Raw genomic sequence first — 27,036 nt, forward strand, 5'->3', positions numbered from 1 at the left:
CCGTGATCATTTCTCAAGCTGCACCTTCCACCCTCGGGGAATGCCGGGGTGGCCGAGTCAGCTGGCTGTTTTCGGTCATTTTCTGGTTTGGGGGCTTCCCTCTTTCTCTAAGGAAATGACCAGCATTTTGGAGTCGGCATCGTCTCTTGGATGAGGATAAGGTGTCAGGCAGGCGGGAGTGGGTTTTCCGCTGAGCTGTCTGCCTGCCCTGGGAGAGCGAAGATTTCTCCCCTTTTCTTCGCTTTTTCTTTCCGTTCCCCCTTCAGATTGAACAGGCTCTGAGGCGAGTTTCCACTTAATTGTGACCTTTCGGTTGCTGTCAGGATAAAGTGGGAGGTAGATGCCTCGGTGATGGGTTTTCTTTTTCATATGGTAGACATGTGACGTAAGGTGGGGAAGCTTTTTTAACCTTATATTTAAACTCAAGGGATCAAAGCTTCTCGGGGATGATTTCCCAGCTGGATTTTCTTAAGGATTATTTGGAGAGTGCTTTCAGGCTTCAAACTGCAGATTGCCGGATGATGTAATGGGACAGCCCCTCTTCCCTACTTTTACTGGTGGTTATGATTGTTTACTTTGGAGCGCGCACACACACAAAATTAACCTCTAATTTTTTAGATTTTTAAAATTTGATCCCATATTTATATACTTCTTGAAACTTCAGTACATTTAAAGAGCATGACTTATGCAGCCTGTGTGAAAAAAATAGTAAAAGTTTAGAGAACATGATACATTTTCCTTATTCCTGGTTGCAATTCATTTCCTAAAACCTCCCTCTTAAATGACTAAGAACTTACTAAAATAGCTAACTCTAATTTAAAATGTTATAGAAATAACGTTTGATTCAGTAGGTTTTTGGGAAATGTCTAAGGATTGTGATAACTGAAAATTGTTAGAACGAGCCCCATACCTTCAATCACAGCAAAGTGTAGACAGTGATAAAAAGACACTTTAAAAAATTACTACAGTTGATTGGTAAATTGGAGTTGCAGGTAGAAATTACTTTGGGAAATGCTTTGAAGGAATTTGTCACTCAACTGCTTATAGACCCAGTTCTTACTGTTGATTTCTTGGGCTTTCCGAGCTTATCTGGGATGTTCTTAACTGGCAAATAGTGTTTCAGCAGTTTATTTCTAAGTCAGTTTAAAACAATGAATGCATGCATGCTTATAGGAACAGTTGTGTTAATGGGTTTAGGTCCTCAAGTAAGGACACTCCCCAAAACTTATTTATTTCTGTGTAATTGAAAAATGTAAGGCTTAGAATAAAAACTTGGAGAAATTGATACAATGTGGACATAGGTCTACAGACTATTATCTGAAACCTTGGGGCTTTGAAATTGAGAGTTCTTTGGATTTTAGAAAGTTAATTTAGTGTAATGTATAATATCCACAGTGGGGTCCTGGCCAGTTCTTCATAATTAAGCATACTAATAACTCTGCAGTGAAAAGTGTGGGTTGTTCACAATAAATGAGATAAGGTCTATCAGTAGCTTCCTATCAGTTCAGCTCAGGTTGGATTGTCAAAAAGTTCTGTTCAGGGACATGTTTAATTACCAAATAAGCTCTTTCAGTATTAAGAGCTTAGAGGATTTCATAAGTGTGAATAAAGGAATATGGGCTTGTACTGCTGGACAGACAGAAGAACAGAGTTCAAAAAGTTTAAGATCTTGAATAAAACCTTGAAAAAACATAGGTTAAATTAAAAGAGGATAAGAATGAAGACTTGAGATTTTGACGGCAGTTTCTGATGCCTTACAAGCAGAGTTGGTAACATTGTTTTTTGTTTGTTTTAATGACAGGTTTTTGTTTTTTAATGGCATTCAGAATTTCAGACTCTGAAATGATAGAGTTTATCATTAGCACTGAGGTTTTGAGTCACGTCAGGCGAGAAAAGTTCTCAGGTTTTGCAGCAAGAGAGGAGAGCAAGGGGGAGGATGAGAAACTTAGCCAGTAATGAAGACACTTGGTGTGTAGTTGTTAAAGAGAGATCTCTAGATCTGGAATTCTGAGTGATAGCAGTGAAAAGCCTTAGTCAAGAAATTGTGCGCTTGATCCTCCTGAGGCGAGAAAGCCAGGCAGCCTGGATGATGTCCAAGCTCACCGGGGGACAGAGAAAGACAGCTTGTGGCCTGCTTGGTTCTTTTTCAGCCTCCTTGTGGATCAAATACAGCTTCTGGAGGTTCGCTTAGGCAGCTGAGTGCTATCAATAACTTATCTCTTTGAGCTATTTTAGTGATGCTTATTTTTTGTCCCAGGTTAACGGCTCTGTCTCTGTAGATGGAGTTTCTGACTCAATTACTGTAACCTTACAGTACTAACATTTTCCAAAAATCACTGTATTACATTTTTATGAGAGTTTGGAAATAATTTAGAGTGACAACTCCCTAAAATAAGTAGAAGGCCAGTTTATGATGACCCTGATTACACTTGAAGAGTTGGGACTGTATCCCAGAAATTTTTTTCAAAGGTGCAGGAGTGGGATTGAGGGTGCCAGAAAAAACAACCCTAACGTGATTGATCCTACAACTTCCTAAGCATGCAGGACGTCCATTCTAGCCAGGAAGTGCCTGGCACAGTGGTTTCAAACCCGACGGACCACCAGGATCCCTTGGTAGCTTGGTGAAGTCCAGGTTCCTAGATCTCACTTTTGCTCATTGGTTCTCAACTTCTGCTCCATGGGGGAATGGGAACTTTTGAAGCCATCATTGCTCAGGCCCAGATGCAGGCCAGCTAGATCAATTTCTAAGAGTGGGGCTCAGGCACCTATTTTTTTTTTTTTAATTTCTAGGTGTAGCTAAGATTGAAAATTGATGTTCTGTGTACTGAATTAAGTGTTCCTTGGAGTCTGTATTTTAACTCCACTGCCCCAAGTCTGCTTAGTTTATGGAGCAGCATTTGAAATGGAATAGTGAAAGGTACCGGAGAAGGCAATGGCACCCCACTCCAGTACTCTAGCCTGGAAAATCCCATGGACAGAGGAGCCTGGTAGGCTGCGGTCCATGGAGTCGTGAAAAGTCAGACATGACTGAGCGACTTCACTTTCACTTTTCACTTTTATGCATTGGAGAAGGAAATGGCAACCCACTCGTTTTCTTGCCTGGAGAATCCCAGGGATGGGGTCGCACAGAGTCGGACACGACTGAAGTGACTTAGCAGTAGCAGCAGCAGTGAAAGGTACTGGTTAAGTGAAATGAGGCACAACAGAAATCAGGTGTAGTGGGGAATTGAGAGAAATGGCGGGTAAGGTGGTTCCTAGTTAGAGTGGCTCAAGGGCTCAAGATAGAGCCCTCAGAAGCCTGTCAGTGTTTGGGGTTTGGCTTTGCTGCTGTGGAGAAGTGATGCAGGCCCAGAGAGCTAGGGGGAGTAGAAAATATGAAGGACTGATGATGTGAGTATTTACTGAAGTTGACAGATTGGACTGGAGAAGAATATCATAAATTAGTTGCTGATGTAATATGGAAGTTAGAAAAAATTGGTGAATGGGGAAGGAGAAGAGGGTCAAAAGAGGAGCAAATAATAGTGATAAGTGAAGATGAGTCTACTTCATCATTTAAATCAGGTGAGACGAGAAGGGGAGATTCTCCATGGCATAGGTTTATGAGAAATGAAGTGGTTTCAAGAAAGAGCTAGACTTTACTTAGTTCAGGGCAATGAAGGGAAATGGAGGAAATCAGTTTAGGATGGAAAGGGAAAGTTTGCCCACAGCGAAGGTCAGGAGATTTGTCAAGTAGGGGGAAGGTGAGAGCAAGTCTTGAGGTATGTGGAGAGGATTTGGTAGGAAGTCCAGTAATAAAAATGAGAGGTTTGTACAGGTTCTATCAGGGGTGTGTCACCTGGCTTGATGGATCCGCTGGGCCACAATGTAACTACCAGTTATTGAACCTCTGTTATGTTTAGCTTTGGGCTAGATGCTACAGAAAATGCAAAGTTTAAAAAAGAAAAATAGATTCCTGCCTCAGGGTAGGCAGAGCTAACACTGGAAAACCCAACAAAGCAAAGCAATGTGTAAAAGCTACCATGTGCCATAGAAACAATTTGCGCTCTAGGAGATCAGAGAAAGGAAATCAGTGCGTGCAGAACTGTGAAGAAAGGCCCTCAAGCAGCGGTAATTATTTAAGCTGGCTGGCCATTGAAGGGTGATAGGATTTGGATGGGCAAAAGCAAGTGGGCAAAGAACGTGAACAAGGCTTAAAGGGAAGAATTAGGGAGTAATAAAGTCAACCCAATGGAAGCATGCTGGCAACTTGTGGGAGGTAAGTGAGATTGCGTGGGGGCTGGACCAGATCAGCAGGCAGGGAAGCTGGGACTTTCTTTTTTTTTTTTTCTGTGCTTCACAGGAAACCATTGGAGTTTCTTCTTTTTTTTTTTTTTCCATTGGAGTTTCTTAAATAAAGGAGCAACAGAATGAAATTAGTGGAAGTGATTAGAGGTAGTTAGACTGGAGGAGGGAGGAGAAAGAGGGCAAGGAAGGAGCTTTGCAGTTCATACAAGAGATGATGGAGCATCCACTAGGGTCATGGCCATGTGATAAGGTGTAAAGGATGGAAGAATCCCTACAAAGTGGAATCTAGTGGAATGAAAGAGAAGAAAGATTAATAAAGGAAAAGAATTCTACAGTTTGCAGATGAATTCGCTCAGAGGAAAATATTTACATAAAAAGGCAGTCCAGCCAACAGCATTCCAAATAAACATATGTATGTGTGAACTTTGATAAAATTTGCCCATCTAGGTGTTTGGAAGAGTCTTATTTTTGGAAAATCTTGTACCCTTTCTCAACAAGAGTTGAGATAGGGAGGAGTAGAGGTTGTTGTAGTGAAGATGTCTTAAGCAATTTAATAAACCACAGGTACTAAAAAATACATCATGTATCCATATGTGAAATACATATAAATAATACAAACGATTGCTACTACTTATTTAGTACCTTCTCTGTGCTAAGCATTGTCCATATGTCTCTCATCTAGTCACTTAGTTCAACTAAAATTCATCACTAACCACTTGATCATTCTAATCATGAGAAAGATTCTGTTCCCAGTTCACACAGACAGGAATCATAGAGTCAGGTTACATATAGTATACCTTACCAGAGGGTAAAATGGCTAGTAAGGGGCCAGAACTCGGTTTCAGCTGAGACTTTTCTGACTCAAAAAAAAAAAAAAAACCCCATGCCCTTTCCCTTACTCCATGCACTCTCTGTCTGTGGTCAGGGTCCATGTGGTTCAGAGAACCTCCACCTATAGCAGTATTTCTTAGATTAGAAAAGAGCATGTGGTCCAATGGCAAATTTGTTCAAAACTTTGTTACTAAAGCTAGAACTATCTAGGAGAGAAATATGTATCTGATAATATCAGTTTTCATTATGGTATTAATGTATCATTAAATTCTGTGTAAAATAAAGCAATCTCATTAAAGAAGTGATCAAAGAGTCTTAAGACACAGAAAGGGAGGGCTGTAGCTGTATAAATACTTAGCCAGAGTGTGTTTAATTTTGAGTGACTTTTAAAGTCGTTTGTCCACTTTTTTTTTTTAAACTTCAAAGCCGTGTTGTAGTTGCCTGCTTATCCTCCCTTTCATAATTAGTTCAGGGTGTTAGGACACAAATAATTTGACTGTGTTTAACAACTGAAGAAAAATGGTCATTGTAAGTTATGAACCAGAGAACTTCTCAAAGTGTCCAGCATGTTGTTATTTCGTTAGGCTGTGTCCAACCCTTCTGCAACCCTATGGACTGTAGCCCTCCAGGCTGCTCTGTCCATGGCATTTCCCAGGTGAGAATACCGAAGTGGGGTGCCATTTCCTTCTCCAGGGGATCTTCCTGACCCAGGGATCGAACCTGAGTCTTTTGCATTGGCAGGCAGAGTCTTTACCACTGAGCCAGAAGGGAAGCCAATCCAATATGAAACTGCTTGCTATGTGTAGCTCCCTTTCTGATCTATCCTGTGGCTAAGGTACTTCCCTTTACAGCCTTGTCTGTAGACATCACCTGCATTACTCTGTAGATACTGCCTTTACCACCGCACCTCCCTCTTCTTCCTGCACTCCACACACATGCCCTCTGAATTAAAAGGTGTCCTGCGCTCTCTGAAGTCTTCAGGGCTGGGGTATTCCTGGATTCAGAAGGATTTTTTTGAAAGGGAAAAGTAATGGCTTCAGAAAGGGGTACTTACTGCTGGTGTCCCAGGGTAGCAGCTTATTTTGGCATATTGTTTGGAAATTAATTTGCTTATATTTACTTGAATTGAGGAAGAGAGAGTAGAGAAAGATCAACAGAATATGAATAAGGAAGTGGGTGGAGCTGAGAAACCTCTGGAAAATTGAGGTTTTTCTATGTTTATTATGAGGATACCTTCTTGCACTTTAAAAATGTTAGACTGCTAAGACTTATGTGAATAACTAGTTATTGTTAAGTTGATATTTATAACTTGCTAACAGTTTAGTAAGCAGTCAGGAAATGTTTTGAGAGGAATAATTATAATAGATGAATGTGCCTTTTAAAAATAGAAATTATTGAAATTTTACTAATTCAGCTTAATTGAAAAATTAGTCTGAAGTTTGAACCTAGTCATTAAAGAAAACTTTGTTTCAAATTAACTTGGTTTTGATGCTTTTTTTTTTTTAAAGAGCAATAAATTGAGAATTGAGTTCATCAAATCACACAGTTTAAAAGTAGCATTTTGCTGTATAAGGGTAATCTGTTGGTATAATTTCTTTTTTTTTTCCTATGTTGTAAAATAATAAAATCTCCCAAGATACATTGCCTTCCTGATAAGCCAACACCGAAATTTCCGAGCTCCAGGACTAACATTTCTTTGTATCAAGTAGGGTTAATTTTCAGTTATCTATAAGATCAATTGCATTGTGATTTTTTTGGTGTTAAGATTTTGTTTCAGAATCCCCATCCTTCCTAGTCTCCCTTGAAAATTGTGATTTATATCACTTAAAGAGAACAATTCAACTTGGATTGGTGCCTTTTAGTTGGGGGAAGGAAGGTTCACACCTTGAAAGGAGCCAGCTTTTCACATCTTAATAGAAGTAGGTAGAGCACTGATTTTATAACCCAGCATCCTAATAAGGAACTGTGAAAAACCATACAAAAAGAAAAGCAAAATCTCTCTACCTAGGAACAAGGCCTAAAATAGTCTCCTTTGTTAGGCCCTAAATAGAGTTGAGGCCTCTCATCTAGTGTGACCCTAACAGGTAGTTTAGGTCAGTTTATTTTAAAAGTTGGTAAAGCAAAGTATAGTCAATGCTGAAGGGCTTCCCTGGTGACTCTGTGTTAACTTAAAACATAGAAATGTACTTTGTTCACCAGTCTTCTGACGCAGAAACCTTTGCTTAGTATCTCAGGAAGCCATTCAGTCTTTTGTAGGTTTTTTTCTGTGTATCATAGGTATTCCGTGAATTCTGATTGAAGGATTCCTGCTTTATATTAGGAGCACTGAATGTATTGCCAGGCTTCCCAGGTGGCGCTAATGATAAAGAACCCACCTGCCAATGCAGGAGACATAAGAGACGAGGGTTCAATCCCTGGGTCAGAAAGATGCCCTGGAGGAGGGCATGGCAACCCACTCCAGTATTCTTGGCTAGAGAATCCCATGGAAAGAGGAGCCAGGCAGGCTATAGGCCATAGGGTCTCAAAGAGTCAGACACTCTTGAACCGACTTGGCACACACAATATGTTGCCAAACTATTTACCTTTGAGTGTGAAAAATAAATTTCACTGAGGTGTGGCCGAAAGAGTAGAAATCACCATTGTCCCATATACATATCTGAAATGACCAAAGCAAGAAACTCAGACTTTATTACTTCAGATAGCTTTGATTCTTCATCTACATATTATACCATGTTTACATTTGCTACATCAGATCTTTTTCTCCAGAATGATGCAGAGAAATGATGAATCAAAATAATAATTCTGTCCTGTTTCCTAAGATTGTATGTTGGATTGGACCTAGTTTAGGAAAGTATGTTTTCATTTATATCAGCTCTGTCCAGTAGAAATATAATGTGAACCACATAAGTAATTTTAATTTTTCTAATAGCTAATTAAAGATAATAAAAAGAGGTAAAATAAAATTTAATAGCATATTTTTTAATCCAGTATATCCAGAAACTTAACCATTTCAACATTTAATCAGTATGGACACTTAATATTTTACCTCTTTTTCATACTAAGTCTTTGAAAACTGTATTTTACACTTACTAGCACATTTCAAGTTCTCAGCAGCCACATGTGGCAAATGCTTGTATTAGAGCAGATTTAAATGTTGTCTTCTTGTTCTCCCAAGATTTCGTAGATTCATTCTTAGTGATGATTACTGTTTATTCCTACTATAGCAGTCCTCAACATGTAATCCTCAGTATCCTTTAAGATGTCCATGAAGTCAGCACTACCTTTGTAATGATAGTAGGATGTTATTTGTGTTGTCTTGTTCTCACTCCTTCTCTCTAGTGTACAGTGTAGTTTTCTATGTGACAGATGATATTGCAACAAATTGAATGCAGAAATAAATATAAAAGTCATTTTGCGAAATGTAAACCATGTCACTCTTCTCACTGATTTTTGTTTGTTGGGAAAATAGTTGTTGTCCATAAATGGATTTATTGCTATTTAAACAGGAATGAGTACATACATATAATAATTTTTAAGAATGTAAAGAGGTCCTGAAACCAGAAAGCTTGAAAACCACTATGCTAATGTATCTAGAATTTCCTTTGTATTATTACCATTAGTGCTTTTTGTTCTGTATTACCGATGACAGGTATTCCACATAAGTGAATTTCCCAGCTAGCCAACAGGTAGCTAAAATGGGTATTTTAGAATACCCATTTATTTATTGCATGAAGCATTTTCTGAAATATGTACATCTCTTCTCAAATAAAAGCTACTGAACATAATTTAACATATGCTGGTGACTGGATCCTGTGTGACAGCTTTGTATCACCAGCCAAACCAGACAGCTCTATGTAGAATCCATCTACCTGTGCATTTGTGTGTGTTATCTGTATAGTAAATAAAACTTCTGTCAATCTGACCTGTATAATAGCTAGAATACAGCATTAATTTTCACTTGATATGGTTTAAAATGCTAACATGTCCAGCTGTTTGTGAAGCTGGCAGTTTAAAATATGTTGGTCTTCAGTCGCTAAGTCATGTCCAACCCTTTGTGACCACATAGACTGCAGCATGGCAGGCTCCTCTGTCCTCCACCATCTCCCAGAGTTTGCTCAAGTTCATATCCATTGAGTTGGTGATACTATCTAACCATCTCATTTTCTGTCACCCTCTTCTCCTCCTGCCCTCAATCTTTCCCAACTTTGGGGTCTTTTCCCGTGAGTCAGCTCTTCACCTCAGGTGGCCAAAGAATTGGAGCTTCAGCTTCAGCATCAGCCCTTCCAATGAATATCCAGAGTTTATTTCCTTTAGGATTGACTGGTTTGATCTCCTTGCTGTCCAAGTGACTCTCAAGAGTTTCCTCCAGCACCACAATTCAAAAGGATTAATTCTTTAGCACTCAGCCTTCTTTATGGTCCAGCTCTCACATCCTTATATGACTACTGGAAAAACCTTAGCTTTGACTATGTGGACCTTTGTCAGTAAAGGGATGTCTCTTTGAATATGCTGTCTACGTTTGTCATAGCTTTTCTTCCAAGGAGCAAGCATCTTTTAATTCCATAGCTGCAATCAGTGTCTGCAGTGATTTTGGAACCCAAGAAAATAAAATCTGTTGCTACTTCCACTTTTTCCCCATCTATTTGCCGTGAAGTGATTGCACTGGATGCCATGATCTTAGTTTTTTAATGTTGAGTATCAAGCCAGGTTTTTCACTGTCCTCTTTCACCCTCATCAAGAGGCTCTTTAGTTCCTCTTTACTTTCTGCCATTAGAGTGGTATCGTCTGCATATGTGATGTTGTTGATATTTCTCCCAGCAATCTTGATTCCAGTTTGTGATTTATCCAATCCCGCGTTTTGCATGATGTACTCCACATAGAAGTTAAATAAGCAGGGAGACAATATGCAGCCTTGGCGTGCTCCTTTCCCAGTTTTGAACCAGTCAGTTGTTCCATGTCTCGTTCTAACTGTTGCTTCTTGGCTTGCATATATGTTTCTCAGGAGACAGGGATGGTGGTCTGGTATTCCCATCTCTAAGAATTTTCCACTGTTGTGATCCACACAGTCAAAGGCTTTAGCATAAATAGACAATGAATGTTAGGAATAATGAATTTTGTAAACAGTACAAAATAATGAATTGTGTATACAATTTAAAATATTTCACCTCAAAGATCTATAGTGAGAGATATATATAGTGAGATATATAGTGAGAAATATAGTGAGATATTTTGGTTTTAAAAAGTGTTTCACGATGGAACAGCTGCTGCTGCTGCTAAGTTGCTTCAGTCATGTCCGACTCCATGCAACCCCATAGATGGCAGCCCACCAGGCTCCGCCGTCCCTGGGATTCTCCAGGCAAGAACACTGGAATGGGCTGCCACTTCCTTCTCCAATGTATGAAAGTGAAAAGTGAAAGTGAAGTTGCTCAGTCGTGTCCGACTCTTTGCGACCCCATGGACTGCAGCCCAGCAGGCTCCTCCGTCCATGAGATTTTCCAGGCAAGAGTACTGGAGTGGGTTGCCATTGCCTTCTCTTCATGATGGAACAGAGCCAGCAGTTATTCTTTTATCAAAGATTGGTTTAGGAAATACCTAGTAGTTAGGACTCAGCTGCTTCCACTACAGAGGCACAGGTTCAGATGGCAGCCCACCAGGCTCCGCCGTCCCTGGGATTCTCCAGGCAAGAACACTGGAATGGGCTGCCACTTCCTTCTCCAATGTATGAAAGTGAAAAGTGAAAGTGAAGTTGCTCAGTCGTGTCCGACTCTTTGCGACCCCATGGACTGCAGCCCACCAGGCTCCTCCGTCCATGGGATTTTCCAGGCAAGAGTACTGGAGTGGGTTGCCATTGCCTTCTCTTCATGATGGAACAGAGCCAGCAGTTATTCTTTTATCAAAGATTGGTTTAGGAAATACCTAGTAGTTAGGACTCAGCTGCTTCCACTACAGAGGCACAGGTTCAGATGGCAGCCCACCAGGCTCCGCCGTCCCTGGGATTCTCCAGGCAAGAACACTGGAATGGGCTGCCACTTCCTTCTCCAATGTATGAAAGTGAAAAGTGAAAGTGAAGTTGCTCAGTCGTGTCCGACTCTTTGCGACCCCATGGACTGCAGCCCACCAGGCTCCTCCGTCCATGGGATTTTCCAGGCAAGAGTACTGGAGTGGGTTGCCATTGCCTTCTCTTCATGATGGAACAGAGCCAGCAGTTATTCTTTTATCAAAGATTGGTTTAGGAAATACCTAGTAGTTAGGACTCAGCTGCTTCCACTACAGAGGCACAGGTTCAATCCATCGTCAGGAAGCTATGATCCCACATGCTGTGCACTGTGACAAAAAAAAAAAAAGATTGGTTTAGAATGTAATTGAAAATGTTTTATTTTCTAAGGCAGCTTTTGGTGGAATAGTAGATGACCAAAGTTAATTTTATCAGAATTTTGAATATAAAAAGAACTTTTTCAATATAAAATATAAAAGATATGATGGAAAACCATGAGTATCCTTCTTATTGACCTCTAATAGAAAAATATGATAAATCAGAAATTTAACTCAGATGTAGTCTGTTCTGCCGGAGCCTGCCGGCAAACGAACAGGTCACGGACGCAATCGCCGAAATACCTAAGAAATAAAGACTCGGAAAGATGGGGTTGAGAGGGATGGAGTCAGCTCTCGACTGAAACCATCAACTTTATTGAGGGGTAACATACATATATATGCTAACAGGACTCACTAAATTTAGATCAAGGACATGTATACGTGCAGAATCGCAGGCATTAGTCTTCGCTCAGGAATTTTATCTCAACTCTTTAAGACTATCAGAGCAAGGGACTGGCATCTTAGTATGATTACAATCAGTTAAAGATTACCTAAAGATTACCTAGACATAAGCAATACACAGGAGCCTGACAATCTCGTCAGGAAAATGGGTAAAAGGTCGCTACAGCAATTTCCTTGAGGGAGGTAAGAAAGGCCAACCTGCACTTTAATAAATCAGGGGTGGCGGGACAGAGAGGGACCTCTTGATCTCTCTCAGGGCCAAGAAGGAGCCTGAGCAGTCAGGCCAGCTCGCCGCACTGTTCCTCAGCAAATGTTCAAAGTAGGAGCTCATGTATTAAAATTTAAAATAAGGTCAACAGTATTTAATTATAGATTAACAGGGCAAAACAGGTATTCCATTTAATTTAATTCTATTTAATTTTTTGAAATTATATTTAATTTCTTGAAACTATTATAATCTTACAAACAATCTGTGTGATTATATAGTCAAAAAGACCATTGAGGTCTATGTTAGCACTTGAAATAAATATGATCTTTGATTAGTTTTGCAATTACCACATAAAATTTTTCAGCTGTTTGTTAAACTCAGGCTGTTTGTTAAATGTCAGGCTGCCATGGTCAGGCTGCCATGGTCAGCCTCTACCTCAAGAGAGAGTCAAGTCTTATTTATTATGCTAGGTGTATTTTGAGTTTTTCTCCTCAGTGAATTCTCAGCGTCTCTTTCCCTCCGTGTTCCCTATTTGTACTTCTTCCTCCTCTGTAACAGCTGGTTGGATATCCTGCTACTATCTATTCTTCAACACATGCAGCCCACTGTTTGTAGGCTGGCCACATTCCAGGATGTCATCTCTACTGTGTTACTTCCTTAAGACTCATAGACAACAGTTGCTCATAGACAAAACTACTCGGGGAACCAGATGTAATAACGGTGGTAGATCCAATTCTTAGAAGACTTATAATGTTCCCTAACCTTTCATTTACTCATGTCCTAATAGCACTCAATAGCATCTTGATTCTCTAGTTTTTAATCAGTTTACCATCATACAACATGTGACTCTGCATTCTCATGGAAGTATTAGGCTATGGGAAGGTTTCTGTTGTGCAAACTAGTGTGGGGCAACTGCTATTTTGAGAGTTTGTTCTTATTTGTCTGTAGTACACTGTCAACCTGTGAAATTGTCCATGATTTATTTCCTGTCATCTCAAGTGTGAAGTATCAAGGGCACAGTCATCTTATAAGCAAAAGACTTATTAGACCAAGGATTTTTTCCTCATGTTAAGCTTTTTTGATCACAAGGAACAGAAAATCAGGCCATATATGCCTCCTTTTGGAAAAGGGGGATTTATGGAAATAACATACATAGATAGAACCAGAAAGCAGGCAGGAACAGAGACCAGCTGCTCTCTGTGTGCCTGCTATTCTCTCATTCTTGGCTGCTTGCTCTTTTCCATATTCCTCCATCTGAAATCTGGAAAGACCTCCTCTGATTGACATATTAGGAAGCATCAATGTCCTGTATGCCAGGCCACCTAATGTGTGGCCACCCAATTGACAGATGGCTGCCTTTTGGTTGACTGCCTGTCTCTGCTCCAATCTTTGGCTTTTGCTGCACAAAGAATAGCAGTAATGCTCTGGGGTGGATAGAAGCGAACCCTGTATTTGGCAGACATGATAACATGCTCAGTGTATCTTTCCTCACATCTTTGTACCCTTGCAGCCACTTTGTACCCTTCCATAAAGCTTCTGGACAGAGCAAATCCTACTCGGTGCTTTCACCTCCTGACCTCCCATTCGTTTGCCAATCTATTTCATATAGTTTCTGCCACCATCAGTGGCAGTTTCTCCCCGGAATCTGTTGTCTCCTTTGTCCCCAATATTTCACAGCTGCACATTCTAGTAGACACACTTTAGACCTAGCCACTGTTCATTATTCAACATTGCTGACCGCCTTTTTCTTGATGATCCTTCCTTCATTTTTAACACATGATCTTCTCTTAGATTTCTTATCTTTTTTGGTCATTCATTCTTCATGTTCTTTGTCAGCTTATGTCATATTTGCCAGTGTTTCCATGATTTTGCCCTTATACTACTTTTGCATAGCAGTTGCTACATGACAGTAGTATAATGATAACCCTGTCAGCTAGAAAAATTACATTATTTTGGCATGAGATGCATACTTTTGCCTAGTGACCGTTGGTTCCTTTTCTAGTCATCCCACAAATATGTTTATATAACATAGCCTAGAATTTTCTTCAGTTCGGTCACTCAGTCATGTCCGACTCTTTGCAACTCCATGGACTGTAGCACGCCAGGCCTCCCTGTCCATCACCACCTCTCAGAGTTTACTCAAACTCATGTCCATTGAGTTGGTGATGCCATCCAACCATCTTATCCTCTGTCATCCACGTCTCCTCCCACTTTCAGTTTTTCCCAGCATCAGGGTCTTTGCCAGTTAGTCAGTTCTTCCCATCATGTGGCCTAAGTATTGGAGTTTCAGCTTCAACATCAGTCCTTCCAATGAGTATTCAGGACTGATTTCCTTTAGGATGGACTGGTTGGATCTCCTTGCAGTCCAAGGGACTCTCAAGAGTCTTCTCCAACACCACAGTTCAAAAGCATCAATTCTTTGGCACTCAGCTTTCTTTATAGTCCAACTCTCACATCCATACATGGCTACTGGAAAAACCATAGCTTTGACTAGATGGACCTTTGTTGGTGAAGTAATGTCTGTGCTTTTGAATATGCTGTCTAGGTTGGTCATAACTTTCCTTCAGAGGAGTAAGCATCTTTTAATTTCATGGCTGCAGTCACCATCTGCAGTGATTTTTGGAGCCCAGAATATAAAGTCTGCCACTGTTTCCATTGTTTCCCCACCTATTTGCCATGAAGTGATGGGACCAGATGCCATGATCTTAGTTTTCTGAATGTTGAGTTTTAAGCCAAATTTTTCACTCTTCTCTTTAACTATCATCAAGAGGCTCTTTAGTTCTTTGCTTTCTGCCATAAGGGTGGTGTCATCTGCATAACTGAGGTTATTGATATTTCTTCCAGCAATCTTGATTCCAGCTTATGCTTCATCCAGCCCAGCGTTTCTCATGATGTACTTTGCATATACATTAAATAAGCAGGGTGACAATATACAGCCTTGACGTACTCCTTTCCCGATTTGGAGCCAGTCTGTTGTTCCATGTCCAGTTCTAACTGTTGCTTCTTGACCTGCATACAGATTTCTCAGGAGGCAGGTAAGGTGGTCTGGTATTCCTATCTCTTGAAGAATTTTCCACAGTTAGTTGTGATCCACACAGTCAAAGGCTTTGGCATAGTCAATAGTCTTTAATCATATGCCTTCTTCTTTATGGTGAGGTGTCAAAGTATTTTTCCTGAAATTTGAAATAAAGCAGTTTACATTGTTCATTTCATTTATTTTATAACTTATCTAAGGGTTCTCTGATTCTCATTATGACCTGAAATAACTCTTGCTATTTTGCAGTAACTTTGGCCCAGGCTGTCATTCTTCTTCATTTCCTTTAAGTCCTTTCTCAGTTTAGACTTATTTCTCCCAGTAAGTAGACCTGATGTATCTTTCTGGTATTGCTCCCCTTTAGTCTTTTCCCTACACCTACTGACAGTGACTTTCCAAAGACACAGATATAATTGTGTCACACCCTTCTTACAAGTCCTCCACGACTGTTCCCTATCCCCTTCCAGGATAGAATCTATACTCCCTGTCCTGAAGGCTTCATAGTATTATCCCTGCCTATCTTTCCAGTCTCACCTCACTGGACCATTCTCCCTTTCTGATTCTGTACTGCAACTACGCTGCTCTTTAAATCCTCTAAGTTGCGCAGTCTTAGATAACATCAGTGACAGTTATCAATGAAAAAACCTTTGGTATATTAATTTATTGTAAATATTTACAGCTAAGTTAACAAACTTCTGGGCTTCCCTGGTGGATCAGTGGTAAAGAACCCACCTGCCAATTCAGAAGATGTAAGTTTGATCCCTGGGTCAGGAAGATCCTCTGGAGAAGGAAATGGCAACACACACAGTATTCTTGCCTGAAAAATCCCATGGACAGAGGAGCCTGGTGGGCTACAGTCCATGGGCTTACAAAGAGTTGGACACGACTTAGTGACTAAACAACAGCATAACAAAGTTCCAAGGGGCCATTCATGGACCTCATTTTATAGATTGGTTACTTTTATCAACTCTCATGCATAAATGAAATATATGTATATCAAATTTGACATTCAGTCCCATTATTATTTAAGATGTTTTGATAGGACAAAGCATACAAATAAACAAACTTGGCCCCAGAAGTTAATACAGTTCTTACTTAAGTATCATAATATTTATAGCAAGGAATGGTAATACTTTTTCAAATGTATGGATTATTTTATTTTTCTAATCAGTTCTGTGAAGTTGAGCATAATGTTTTAATTTACCAAAGTTATGCAAAGTATGTAATTTACTAAGACTTTTATAGAAAAGTATTGCGTATCACTCTTTTATTAATCTTTTTCTCCAATTTTCTCTCTCCTCCTTGAGAATCTATATTATAAATCTGTTAGAGATTAGAACTGATAGTTGTTAAATGCTTTTGTTGATTCAATCAATTATTTGTGGGTTTTTTAATTATTATTGGAAGATTCCACAAGTGAATCAAGCAATGTTCTCTGGAATCTCTTATTATTAAGAAGGGGTAGAGGAAAGAGGAGGAAAATAAAATGTTGAGCCTTTCCCAGATTTCTGGGTTATCAGAGGCCCTAAAGTACAGTTAGTTTTTCCACTTACGTTGATTTCCTCTGGTTAGGTGAGTTGCTCCCAAAGCTGTTAAATTTCATTCAGCATATATCTATAAAAGTAAACAGAATATCAGCCGCAAGGTTGTGAAAACAGGCTGATATATGGAACACACTTACTGTCTCACGCTCAGCTCTTAATAAGTGATAGCTACTGTAGTGAGCAAGGTCATTCAGGCTAGTTTGAATTCCCACTTTCCAGCTCTGTGAACTTCGGTGTGGTACTTCAGTTTCCTCATTTGTAAAATGGGGTGTAAATATATAACTCATAGAAATATTGTATTAAAGCACCTATTATAGTTAGTAGTATGCATATGCTGCTGCTGCTAAGTCACATCAGTCGTGTCCGACCTTGTGCAACTCCACAGACAGCAGCCCACCAGGCTTCTCTGTCCCTGGGATTCTCCAGGCAAGAATACTGGAGTGGTTGCCATTTCCTTCTACCAAGCACTGAATACATGACTTGTTTTAAGTGTTATTGTCACAAGAGTGATCATTTATGGAACATCCAGCGTGTCATAGGCTCTGTACAAGACCCTTGTTGATACTGTCTGTGATTCTGAAACTTCAGGCTCATACCCTACATCTGTTAGAAGAAGACTTTATTTCAGTTGTTTAACTTTTGTAGGCTGGATCATGTAGGCTAATTCCTAACAGAAATACTGAGCCTAAATCTAGCCAAAAAGCAAACAAGCCAACAAACAACAACCAAAGAAAACCCATATTCTGTGAGCAGCCAAAGATGTTGCATACACAGAATTGCATACGTGTGCTTTCCTAATGGACGCATTCTTCAAGTTCTCATTTAGTGGCCATCACATTTCTGTCGCTTGTTAGCTGAATGACTTTAGGTGAGTCTCAATACTATTCTCCTCATCTGTGAAATAAAGGGGTTATATAGCTAATTTCTAAAAAGTCTCAAGACTAGAAACTTTTAAATTCTGTGTATCTGATTTTTTTCTGGGTTATTTTCTATACTCATCTCTCTAAAAGAAAAATAAATTTACTCTGAAGTGTAAGATCTGTGCACAGGATTCACTGGATGTCAAGCTCTGTGATGAATAAGAAATTTCAAGTCCAACATGAAGGACCAGTATATAAACAATTATAATTTCAGTGGAATAAGTTAAGTAAATCCCAAGCATAAATAAGAGTGATTGATTTTTGTGGAAATGGGGGCCACCAGAAAATGCCTTGCAGAGAAGTTATAACAGAATGGGTTAGACTGCATTTACAAGTTGTCCCAAATTTCAGTGTTTGAAAATTCTAAAGGTGCATTTATTGTTAATTGTATAAGCTGCTGTTGGTCATCAGTGCCTCTGCTCCACATAGCGATCTGGGGACGTGAGCCAATGGATGCTCTCACATCTCGGCTCATAGCCTCTGTGATTGACACAGTGAGAGGACAAAAAGGAGCTGGTGATTTTACCACCAGCCTTAAATGCATTAGTACTTTCTGGTCCACAGATGGCCAATATCACCTCAATAGTTTCATTTAGATAGTTTCATTTAGCTGTAAGAGAGTGGGTGATCTGGGAGAGTAAGTATTTGGTGAGTGTATATTTTTGCTACATGGCACCTGAGCTAATTCTGAAAAGGTAAGTGAAAATCAGTCTGGTAAATATAGAAGAAAATGGAAAAGAAACTCTCTCCTCTTAAGGCAAAGAAATTACATACCTTTAGTGTAAAAAATTGAATGTTAGGGAAGAATTTACTATGTTTGATTAAGCATCTGGAAACTGGAATATAGTGTAAGTTGTAAAGAGCTGAGAACTGAGAGTAAGCCCTCAGCTAGCTTTATAACTCAGTATTGAACTGGTAATGTGATTTTATTTATAATTAAAGTGCACATTGATTATATATTATGAATTTTATAGGTATTATTTTGTGGAAAGCACATTAATGGATAGATTCTATGCTATAGGAAGATTTCTCTGTTATTTGCACTTAAGTTGCTTAGCCCTATTTTTTTTTAAATCTCCTTATACTGAAAGTCCAATCACATGTTTAGAGAGAAATGAACTCTAAAGGGTTTATCTTTTTACCTGAGCTTTTAAAGTTACATCAGAAGACAAGAAAACTCATTGCTTTACACACATTATCTCAGGTAAACCTCACAATAACCCTGTGAGAAAGGTACTGTTATTATCCCCACTTCTGTCAACTTATAAGCCATTAGATGGTATGACTATTTTCATTTTATACGTAAAATAATTTGGTCCTAGAAAAGGTAAGTCAATATTATATACATGTTTTATCTATTATGCATCTGTTATCAAACTAAAATCTCTATTATAAATGTTTATGATTTTTACAGTAAAATTATATATACCTAGTAGGAATTATGCTGCAGTGTTAACTTTTCTATTTTTAGGGTTTGGACAGAGGATTCAAAGGCCAGATTTCTACTTTCAGCAGTGTTATTTCAACTGTTAACCAAAAGAAAGAAGCCACTGAAAACAGAAGTTCACCCACACATCCTGTTTTCCCTAACATCAAGAATGGTAAAAGATTTAAAAATTTAAAAATAAATGTAATTACAATTATTAAAAGTATACACAGTCTTTATATCTTAGCTGAAAGTATATTAATGAAACATTATATAAGTAGATTTTAACTTATGGTTGCTGGGGGGAAGAATGGAGGAGAGAGATAGGTACTTTGGAATGAACATGTACACACTGCTACTATTTAAAACAGGTAACCAATATGGACCTACTTATAGCACAGAGAACTCTGCTCAATGTTATGTGGCAGCCTGGATGGGAGGGGATTTGGGGGGGAGAATAGATACATGTGTATGTATGGCTGAGTCCCTTTCTTGTCCACCTGAAACTACCACAATATTGTTAACTGGCTATGCTCCAAAATAAAATTTTAAAAAAATTTTTAAGTAGATTTTAATTATTCAGCATTGTTCTGCTAGGTCTCATTAGTCAAAAGCTCTATAAATATTTACAGAAAGGAGCAAAATCATTATATTTAGGTAATTGTTACCTAGAGTAAGAATGACATATAAAATTCATGAATAAGAAAGTTTGGTTAGGGAGCCTGACGCAATAAAAATATGTAAAAACTAAATAGATTTCCTTTATTTGAGCAGTAATCAATTAGAAGACTTGATGAAAAATATATGAAAATATTTAGAAATAAACCAAAGAGAAAGTAGGCAAAACCTATACAAAATAAGCCTATAAAATTTGATCAAAAGACTAAAAGATGATTTTAATGGAAAATCTTGAATATCGTAGAGATATCAGCTACACCGATTTGTTCTCTAACATTTGATGAATTTTTCAACAGTTTTTTGGGAGAAAACTTAAGAAAATGATGCATGCTCTATTTGATCTATATGAATAAAGAAGAGGGTATAAGAAAAAATAACAAAGGATCCCATTCCTTTGTCGTAACATATATTATAAAGCTGCCCTAGTGATACTACCAAGATAGTCAAATAAATGGAAATGGATCAGTGAAACATACTGTATGTACATATTAAATTACTTAAAAAAAAAACAGAATTATGGAAACTTTCCAACTTTTGGAAAATAGTAACTTTAAATTTTTAAAAACTACAAAAGTACTGGAAGAAAGCACAGGAAGTTGTTTTTATAATAAATTTTTGGCACAATGACAATGCCAACAGCCATAAAACAAACAAAAAAATCAATGTTTGCAGGATAAGAAAATTTAAAACTTCTGCAGAAATTTTATAAGATCATAAAGTAAGATGTCATAGTCAGTGAAAAATAAATTCTTGTATCATAGAGATCATGAATAGATCAGTAAAATGAACATTCCAAGAGGAAAAAAAAAAAGGCAAAGGGTATGAACAGACCAATCCAAAAAGGAAATATGAAAAATTAATACACATGTGAAAGGAGGCTCGGTCTCACTAGTATTAAAGAAATACAGATTAAAACAAGAAGTTAACATTTCCCTACCTAGTGTCAGAGAAAGAAGGCATGTGTATCTGTAGTCTTGTGTGTGGCATATGAAAATTGGCACTTTTATTGAGTAGAGGACTTGGAAATCGATACAGCTTTTCTAGAGAGTGAAGTATTTGACATATATTCAAATTTTAAAATATTCATATACTTATTGACCCAGTATTCCATTTCTAGGAATTTATTCTAAGGAAATAATATGTGGTGAAAGACATATGGAAAAAATGTTTACAATAGTGGTATTTGAAAGCCATCTGAATAAACTGGTTGACTAAATTGTAGTAATCCATATTATAAATACATGCATCTATTAAGAGAAATATGACATGTATATACATTTTCTAGGAGAAATACAATACATTGTCAAATGAAAAATGCAAGTTACACATTAGTAGGTAGAATATGACTCCAGTTTTTTAAAGTGTGGGTAAACCTTTTAGGCTTCTTTGAGCAGATACAGAGGTGTGGGAAGGATGACTACCAACCTGTCTGTGGTTTCCTCAGAAAAGGTAGGACTGGGTGGATATTACTAATATGTTCTGTTTCTTTATATAACCCTGTATTGTTTTATCACAGGAATCATACATTACTTGCACAATTTTAAGTGCCCCTTACCCTGTAATGAAACAAATCGGCAAAGGTTTAAATGTCCCTCACACCTGAACAAAACAAAACAAACCTCAAAATGTTAAAGGACCTTGTTCCTGGTAAATTGCCTGTGCCCATAAGCTGCAGTCCATGGGGTCACTGAGAGTCAGACACAACTGAGCGACTGAACTAAACTGAACTGATAAGCTGCACATGGCATAAATCATTCTTGCACATATTTTCTGTTGATCCTTCAAGGGATCGGTAGACCTATTCTGCACTCTTACAAGTTTAGTATTTATATTATCTCATTTATCAACCTTTGTCCCTGATAACTGCTTCCTTCTTTTATTTATGTATATACACACAAACATTTCATCACCTCAGTCTTACTCTAAGGAGGCACCAGTGCCCATATGTCACAGTCCCACAACAAAACAAGCTTATAATTGTGATTCCATTATAGATAAAATTATAGAAATAAAGAAAATGAGCCTATTCAATGGTGGAGAGAAATTGAGAAAGATGATTTCTATTTTAGACCTTAGCTAGATAGTAACTATTACTTATTTGAGTAATATTTATGATTTAGGGAAAACTTTCGTGTGTTTTTTTTTTTTTAGCATCATAGCAATCACGTAAAATATATACTAGAATTGCTACAATGTAGTTTTCTGTTGCTGCTCAACGAATTATCACAAACCTAATGACTCAGAAGGGTACTTCCTTGGTGCCTCAATGATAAAGAGTCTGCCTGCCAGTGCAGAAGACACAGATTCAATCCCTGGGTCAGAAAGATGCCCTGGAGAAGAAAGTGGCAACCCAATCCAGGATTCTTGCCTGGGAAATCCCATTGGACAGAGGAGCCTGGTGGACTACAGTGCAGTCCATGGGGTCGCAAAAGAGTTGGACGTGACTTAGCAACTAAACAACAATAGTGACTTAAAAACACTACCATGTATTAGCTCACAACTCTTTTAAGTCAGACCTTGGTGAGTGTAGCTGAGTTTTCTACTCACGGTCTCTCAACGTGGAGGCTGAGCTGGACTCTGGGCAAGAATCCTCAGGTTGCTGGCAGAACTTACTATTTGCAGTTAGAAGACTGTGGTCTCATCTCCTCGCTGACTGTCACCCAGAGCTGCCCTCAGCTCCCAGAGGCTGCTCATGGGCTCACTGGCTGTCTCCCAGCCTTCTTTTTCAGGGCTAGCAGCAGGATCCCTTGTGTCAAATCCCCTTCATGCTTTCAGTGTCTCTGACTTTGTCTTCTGCAACCAGTGGGAGAAAACCTTCTGCTTGTAAAGGTCTCATAAGGTTTTGCCTTCCTGGATGAATCTCCCTGGATTAAGAAAAGACAGAGGAACCAGAGATCAAATTGCCAGCATCTGTTGGATCATAGAAAAAAGCAAGGGAATTCAAAAAAATCATCTACTCCTGCTTCACTGACTACATTAAAGCCTTTGACTGTGTGGATCACAGCAAACTGGAAAAGTCTCAAAGAGATAGGAATACCAAACCACCTTACCTGTTCCCTGAGAAACCTGATTGCAGGACAAGAAGCAACAGTTAGAATCAAACAGGAAACAATGGACTGGTTCTAAATTGGGAAAGGAGTTTGTCAAGGCTGTATATTGTCACCCTGATAATTTAACTTATATGCAGAGTACATCATGTGAAATGCCAGGCTGGATTAATCACAAGCTGGACTCAAGATTGTTAAGGGACATATCAACATCACATATGCAGATGATACCATTTTAATGGCAGAGGGTGAAGAAAAACTAAAGAGCCTCTTGATGAAAGTGAAAGAGGAGAGTGAAAAACCTGGCCTAACACTCAACATTCAGATCACTAAGATCGTGGCATCTGGTCCCATCACCTCATGGCAAATAGAAGGGGAAAAAGTGGAAACAGTGACAGATTTTATTTTCTTGGGCTCCAAAAATCACTGCAGTTGGTGGTTTAGCTGTGAAATTAAACAACCCTTGCTCTTTGGAAGAAATGCTATGACAAACCTAGACAGTGTATTAGAAAGCAGAGACATTACTTTGCCAACAAAGGTCCATATTGTCAAAGCTATGGTTTTTCCAGTAGTCATCTATGGATGTGAGAGTTGGACCCTAAAGAAGGCTGAGCACTGAAGAATTGATGCTTTTGAACTGTGGTGCTGGAAAAGATCTTGAGCATGTCTTGGACAGCAGGGAGATCAAACCAGTCCATCCTAAAGGAAATCAACTGAATATTCATTGAAAGACTACTGCTGAACCTGAAGCTCCAATTCTTTGGCCACCTGAGGGGCAACAGAGGATCAGCTGGTTGGATGGCATCACCGACTCAATGGACATAAGTTTGAGCAAACTCCAGGAGATAGTGAAGGACAGGAAAGCCTGGTGTGCTGTGCTTCTTGGGATCCCAGGGTCAAACATGACTTAGTGACTAAACAACAACACAATTAGTAATCTTAATTAGATCTGCACAATCCCTTTGGTCATGTAATGTGATCCACCAGGTGGCTGAGAATCCTGAGGCCCTCTTCAATCTCTGCTTATAACACATATTTAATAAGTAAAAAAACTGGAGCTCAGACAGGGTAAGTGACTTGGCCATGGTCATGCTGCTAAGTGACAGAACTGCAATTCAATCCCACATTTTCTGACAACACAACTCTTGTTCTGACAGATAGAGGAAATTCCTGATTGACTTGTTTCTCTTGTCTGATTAATCATATGACATTAATCACACAACTCTAATTACATCATCTCTAATACTCCCTAAAGCTTCCAAAATGAAATAGAAATTTTTTATCTTGACACGCAAGGATGTTCATAATATGACAGCTTTTCAACTGATCTCCCACCTTTCTCCTCCATACAACTTACATTTCAACTATTTTCCTGCATGCCTCATACCTGCTCACTGCAGAGTTTTTGCAGTTTGTTCCAAGTGCATCCCTTGGAATGCACTCTTCCCTCTTCTCTAGCTGTCAGATCCTGTCTGTTCTTCATTGCTACCTTTTTACTGAACCCTTGCTGATTCTCCCTAACTGTTGTAATTCTTCCCTTCTTACAATATAGGTGTTTCTTTTTTCTCACCTCTTTTAGTCTCAATCTTGTGTAGTATCATTTGTACTTTAATCTCCCAGACTATATGTTTCCTGAGGGAATAAATACCTTTGTAACCCCTGCAGAGCCTAAGGGCAGTTCCCTTGTCCATCAGGGGGTCTTAGCAAGTATTTATTGCCTGGAGTGAAACGAGAGACAGCTTGGGATAGGAAAGTGGGTGCACTCAAGCAGTAACACCAGGAGCCACACCAGCAGCTTTATTGAGTGCCCTTTGCATGTTGGACACAATTCTCAGCACTGAAACATACACAGACACATGTAGTTCCTGCAGCAGCCTCTTATGTATCAGTCAGTCAGTCATGTCTGACTCTTTGCGACCCCATGGACTGTAGCCCACCAGGCTCTTCTGTCCTTGGAATTCTCCAGGCAAGAATACTGGAGTGGGTAGACATTCCCTTCTCCAGGGGATCTTCCCAACCCAGGGATCGAACCCAGGTCTCCTGCACTGTAAGCAGGTTCTTTACTGTTTGACCCTCCAGCCTAAGATAGGAATTATTTTCCCAGGCCAAGGGTAGGGAAACTTAAGCCACAGGGAGTTGTAAGTGCCTTGCCCTGCATGAATTTTTGTAACTAATGAAAGAGACAGAAAAGGAAAAGCGAGTTTAAAAGGAGAGTTGGTAAAAGGAAATAAGCCCTGAAGGAAGTCAAAGAACCAGGTTGTGCCCTGACTTGAAAATTCAAGGGAAAAGAGAATTTAAAGAAGAAGATTTAGTCAGTGGTGCCACTGCTGAGAGAGCACAAGATGAGTGAGTGCTGAGGCAGAGCTAAGGATTTGTTGGTCAGTGTGCTTGTTAGTGACTCTGAGAACCATTTCAGTAGGATAGTTAGCAGGAGAATTCGGGTTGTAAAAAGTCAAGGTGTAGGTTAACAGTAAGGATCTAGGGGCAGTGTAGACAGCCTTTAGAGTAGCTTGAACTGAAAGGAAGAAAGAACAGTAGAACCTTGCAGGATAGTGTGATCAAGCAAAAAGATGTGATGCAGGAAGAGGTTAACATGAGCTAATAAAATGCACAGAGAACAGAGCAGTGGTAAAAGGATAGGATCGAGGAAGAGGCAGGCAGAAGGCTTCAGGGGTTGGTCCAGCAAGGAGAAAAGGGCACCTCTTGCTCAGACTGTGGACTTGAAAGAAGAGAGGAGGTAGGAAAAGGAAGTAGGAAACTCACTCTTTCTTGCCCTGAATTCAGTCATCTTCTTGGAAAATGTGTTTAGTCTTCTAGGGCTGCTGTAACAAAGCACCACAAACGTGGTGGCTTACAACAAGAGAACTTTATTCTGTCCTGGTTCTGGGGGCTAGGGGTCTAAAACCCAAGTGTTGGCTGCACTGGTTCATTTTGAAGGTTGTAAGGAAGAAACTATCCCATGCCACTCTCCTACCTTCTGCTGGTTGTCAGCAAGTCTTGATGTGCCCTTACGTGTAGATGTATCGCTCTAACCTCTAACTCTGTCTTCACATGGCCTTCTCCCCTGTGTATCTTCCTGTGCCTGGGTTTCTCTCTTCTTGCAAAGGCATCAGTCACTGGATTAGGGCCTACTGCAATCCAGTATGACCTCATTTTAATTGGATTATATCTTCGAAGACCTTATTTCCAAACAAAGTCACATTAACAGCTCCCCGAGGGTTAGGACTTCACCATATCTTTTTGGCAGACACAGTTCAGCCCACAACAGAAGGTTAGGAACCTTATAAGCACTGAATTGCCTGCTAAGGAGAATGACAGGGAGTCAAAAAGAAGCAACGCATAGCCATAAACTTCTTTGGATTGTTTGTTCAAATTCCTTTGCTTTTGATTCCCACTGATTCCTCTATTCCATTTTTTCTATACCAGTACTGTCTTGACCTCTGAACCCAGCTTGCCAACTTGGTGCCCACACCTGCCTGCCTCCTCCCTGGGTGTATGTATTGATTCGGAATGTGGTCCACATATCTGGGCTCCCACCACTTGGCCCTCTCGTCTGTTCCATTCTTACGGAATCTGCAGTCTGCCCCACCCTGATCTTGGAGTGTGTATATCTTTGTGTATATATCACCCTACGGGAATAGGCCTCTTAGCAGACTTCCTTTACTGTGTTGGAACTGCTAGTGCTGACTTATAACTGTTCTGTCTGGGTGCCGCCTGAATTCAGGCGTGACGTGGAGTTCACATGTCAGGGCTGCTGCAAAAGAACTCTTTTATTGAGTGGGAAGTTAGACCAAGTCTTCCAAATGTAAGCATGTTTATAATTCCATGATCTTTTGCAAAGCCTCTCTTGCCAGTAAGATTGTTTCCTCAAAGATGCCTCCTTCTTGGCAGTTATTCCAGTTTTCCTCCTTCTCGGGGGACCTATGCTGGGTATTCTCTTAACAGCTTGTCTCCCCGTCTGATCTTCAAGTGGTATTAGAGAAGCTGCAAAAGCCCAGCGTGGGTTTACCTAACAGCCCAGGGATGCCTCGCTTCCCTGCGGATCACGTGACTAGGTATGCCTTTCGAGTTGGCTGTCCTTTTAAAGATCAGAGCAGTGTGGGAGTTTTACCTACTATGACAGCTGCCGGGGATGATACATCTTCAGAGAAACAATATAAATGGCAAGTAATGGGGGACAGGGTGAGCACTACATCCTCTCTTACCCTTTCATACCTTCTTCTCTATAATGATGGTGCTCCTGTCAGATTATTTCAGACATCTTTAAACAGCACAGACCGTCTCTGAAAG

General features: G+C 39.5%; 1 protein-coding gene across 2 annotated transcripts in view; it reads left to right on the forward strand.

Annotated features, from left to right (window-relative positions):
- Positions 1-27,036, forward strand: part of HECTD2 (HECT domain E3 ubiquitin protein ligase 2) — a 73,494-nt gene that overhangs the window by 452 nt on the left and 46,006 nt on the right. Inside the window, exon 2 of one of the 2 annotated variants that reach the window (XM_070470640.1) lies at positions 19,067-19,196. The exons of the other annotated variant lie outside the window; for it this stretch is intronic. Coding sequence (XP_070326741.1) covers positions 19,067-19,196 — 130 coding nt within the window. The remainder of the gene's footprint in view (positions 1-19,066; positions 19,197-27,036) is intronic. 2 annotated transcript variants of the gene reach the window in all.

Source organism: Odocoileus virginianus, chromosome 7 (genome assembly GCF_023699985.2).
Source record: "Odocoileus virginianus isolate 20LAN1187 ecotype Illinois chromosome 7, Ovbor_1.2, whole genome shotgun sequence".
Classification (NCBI taxonomy): Eukaryota; Metazoa; Chordata; class Mammalia; order Artiodactyla; family Cervidae; genus Odocoileus; species Odocoileus virginianus.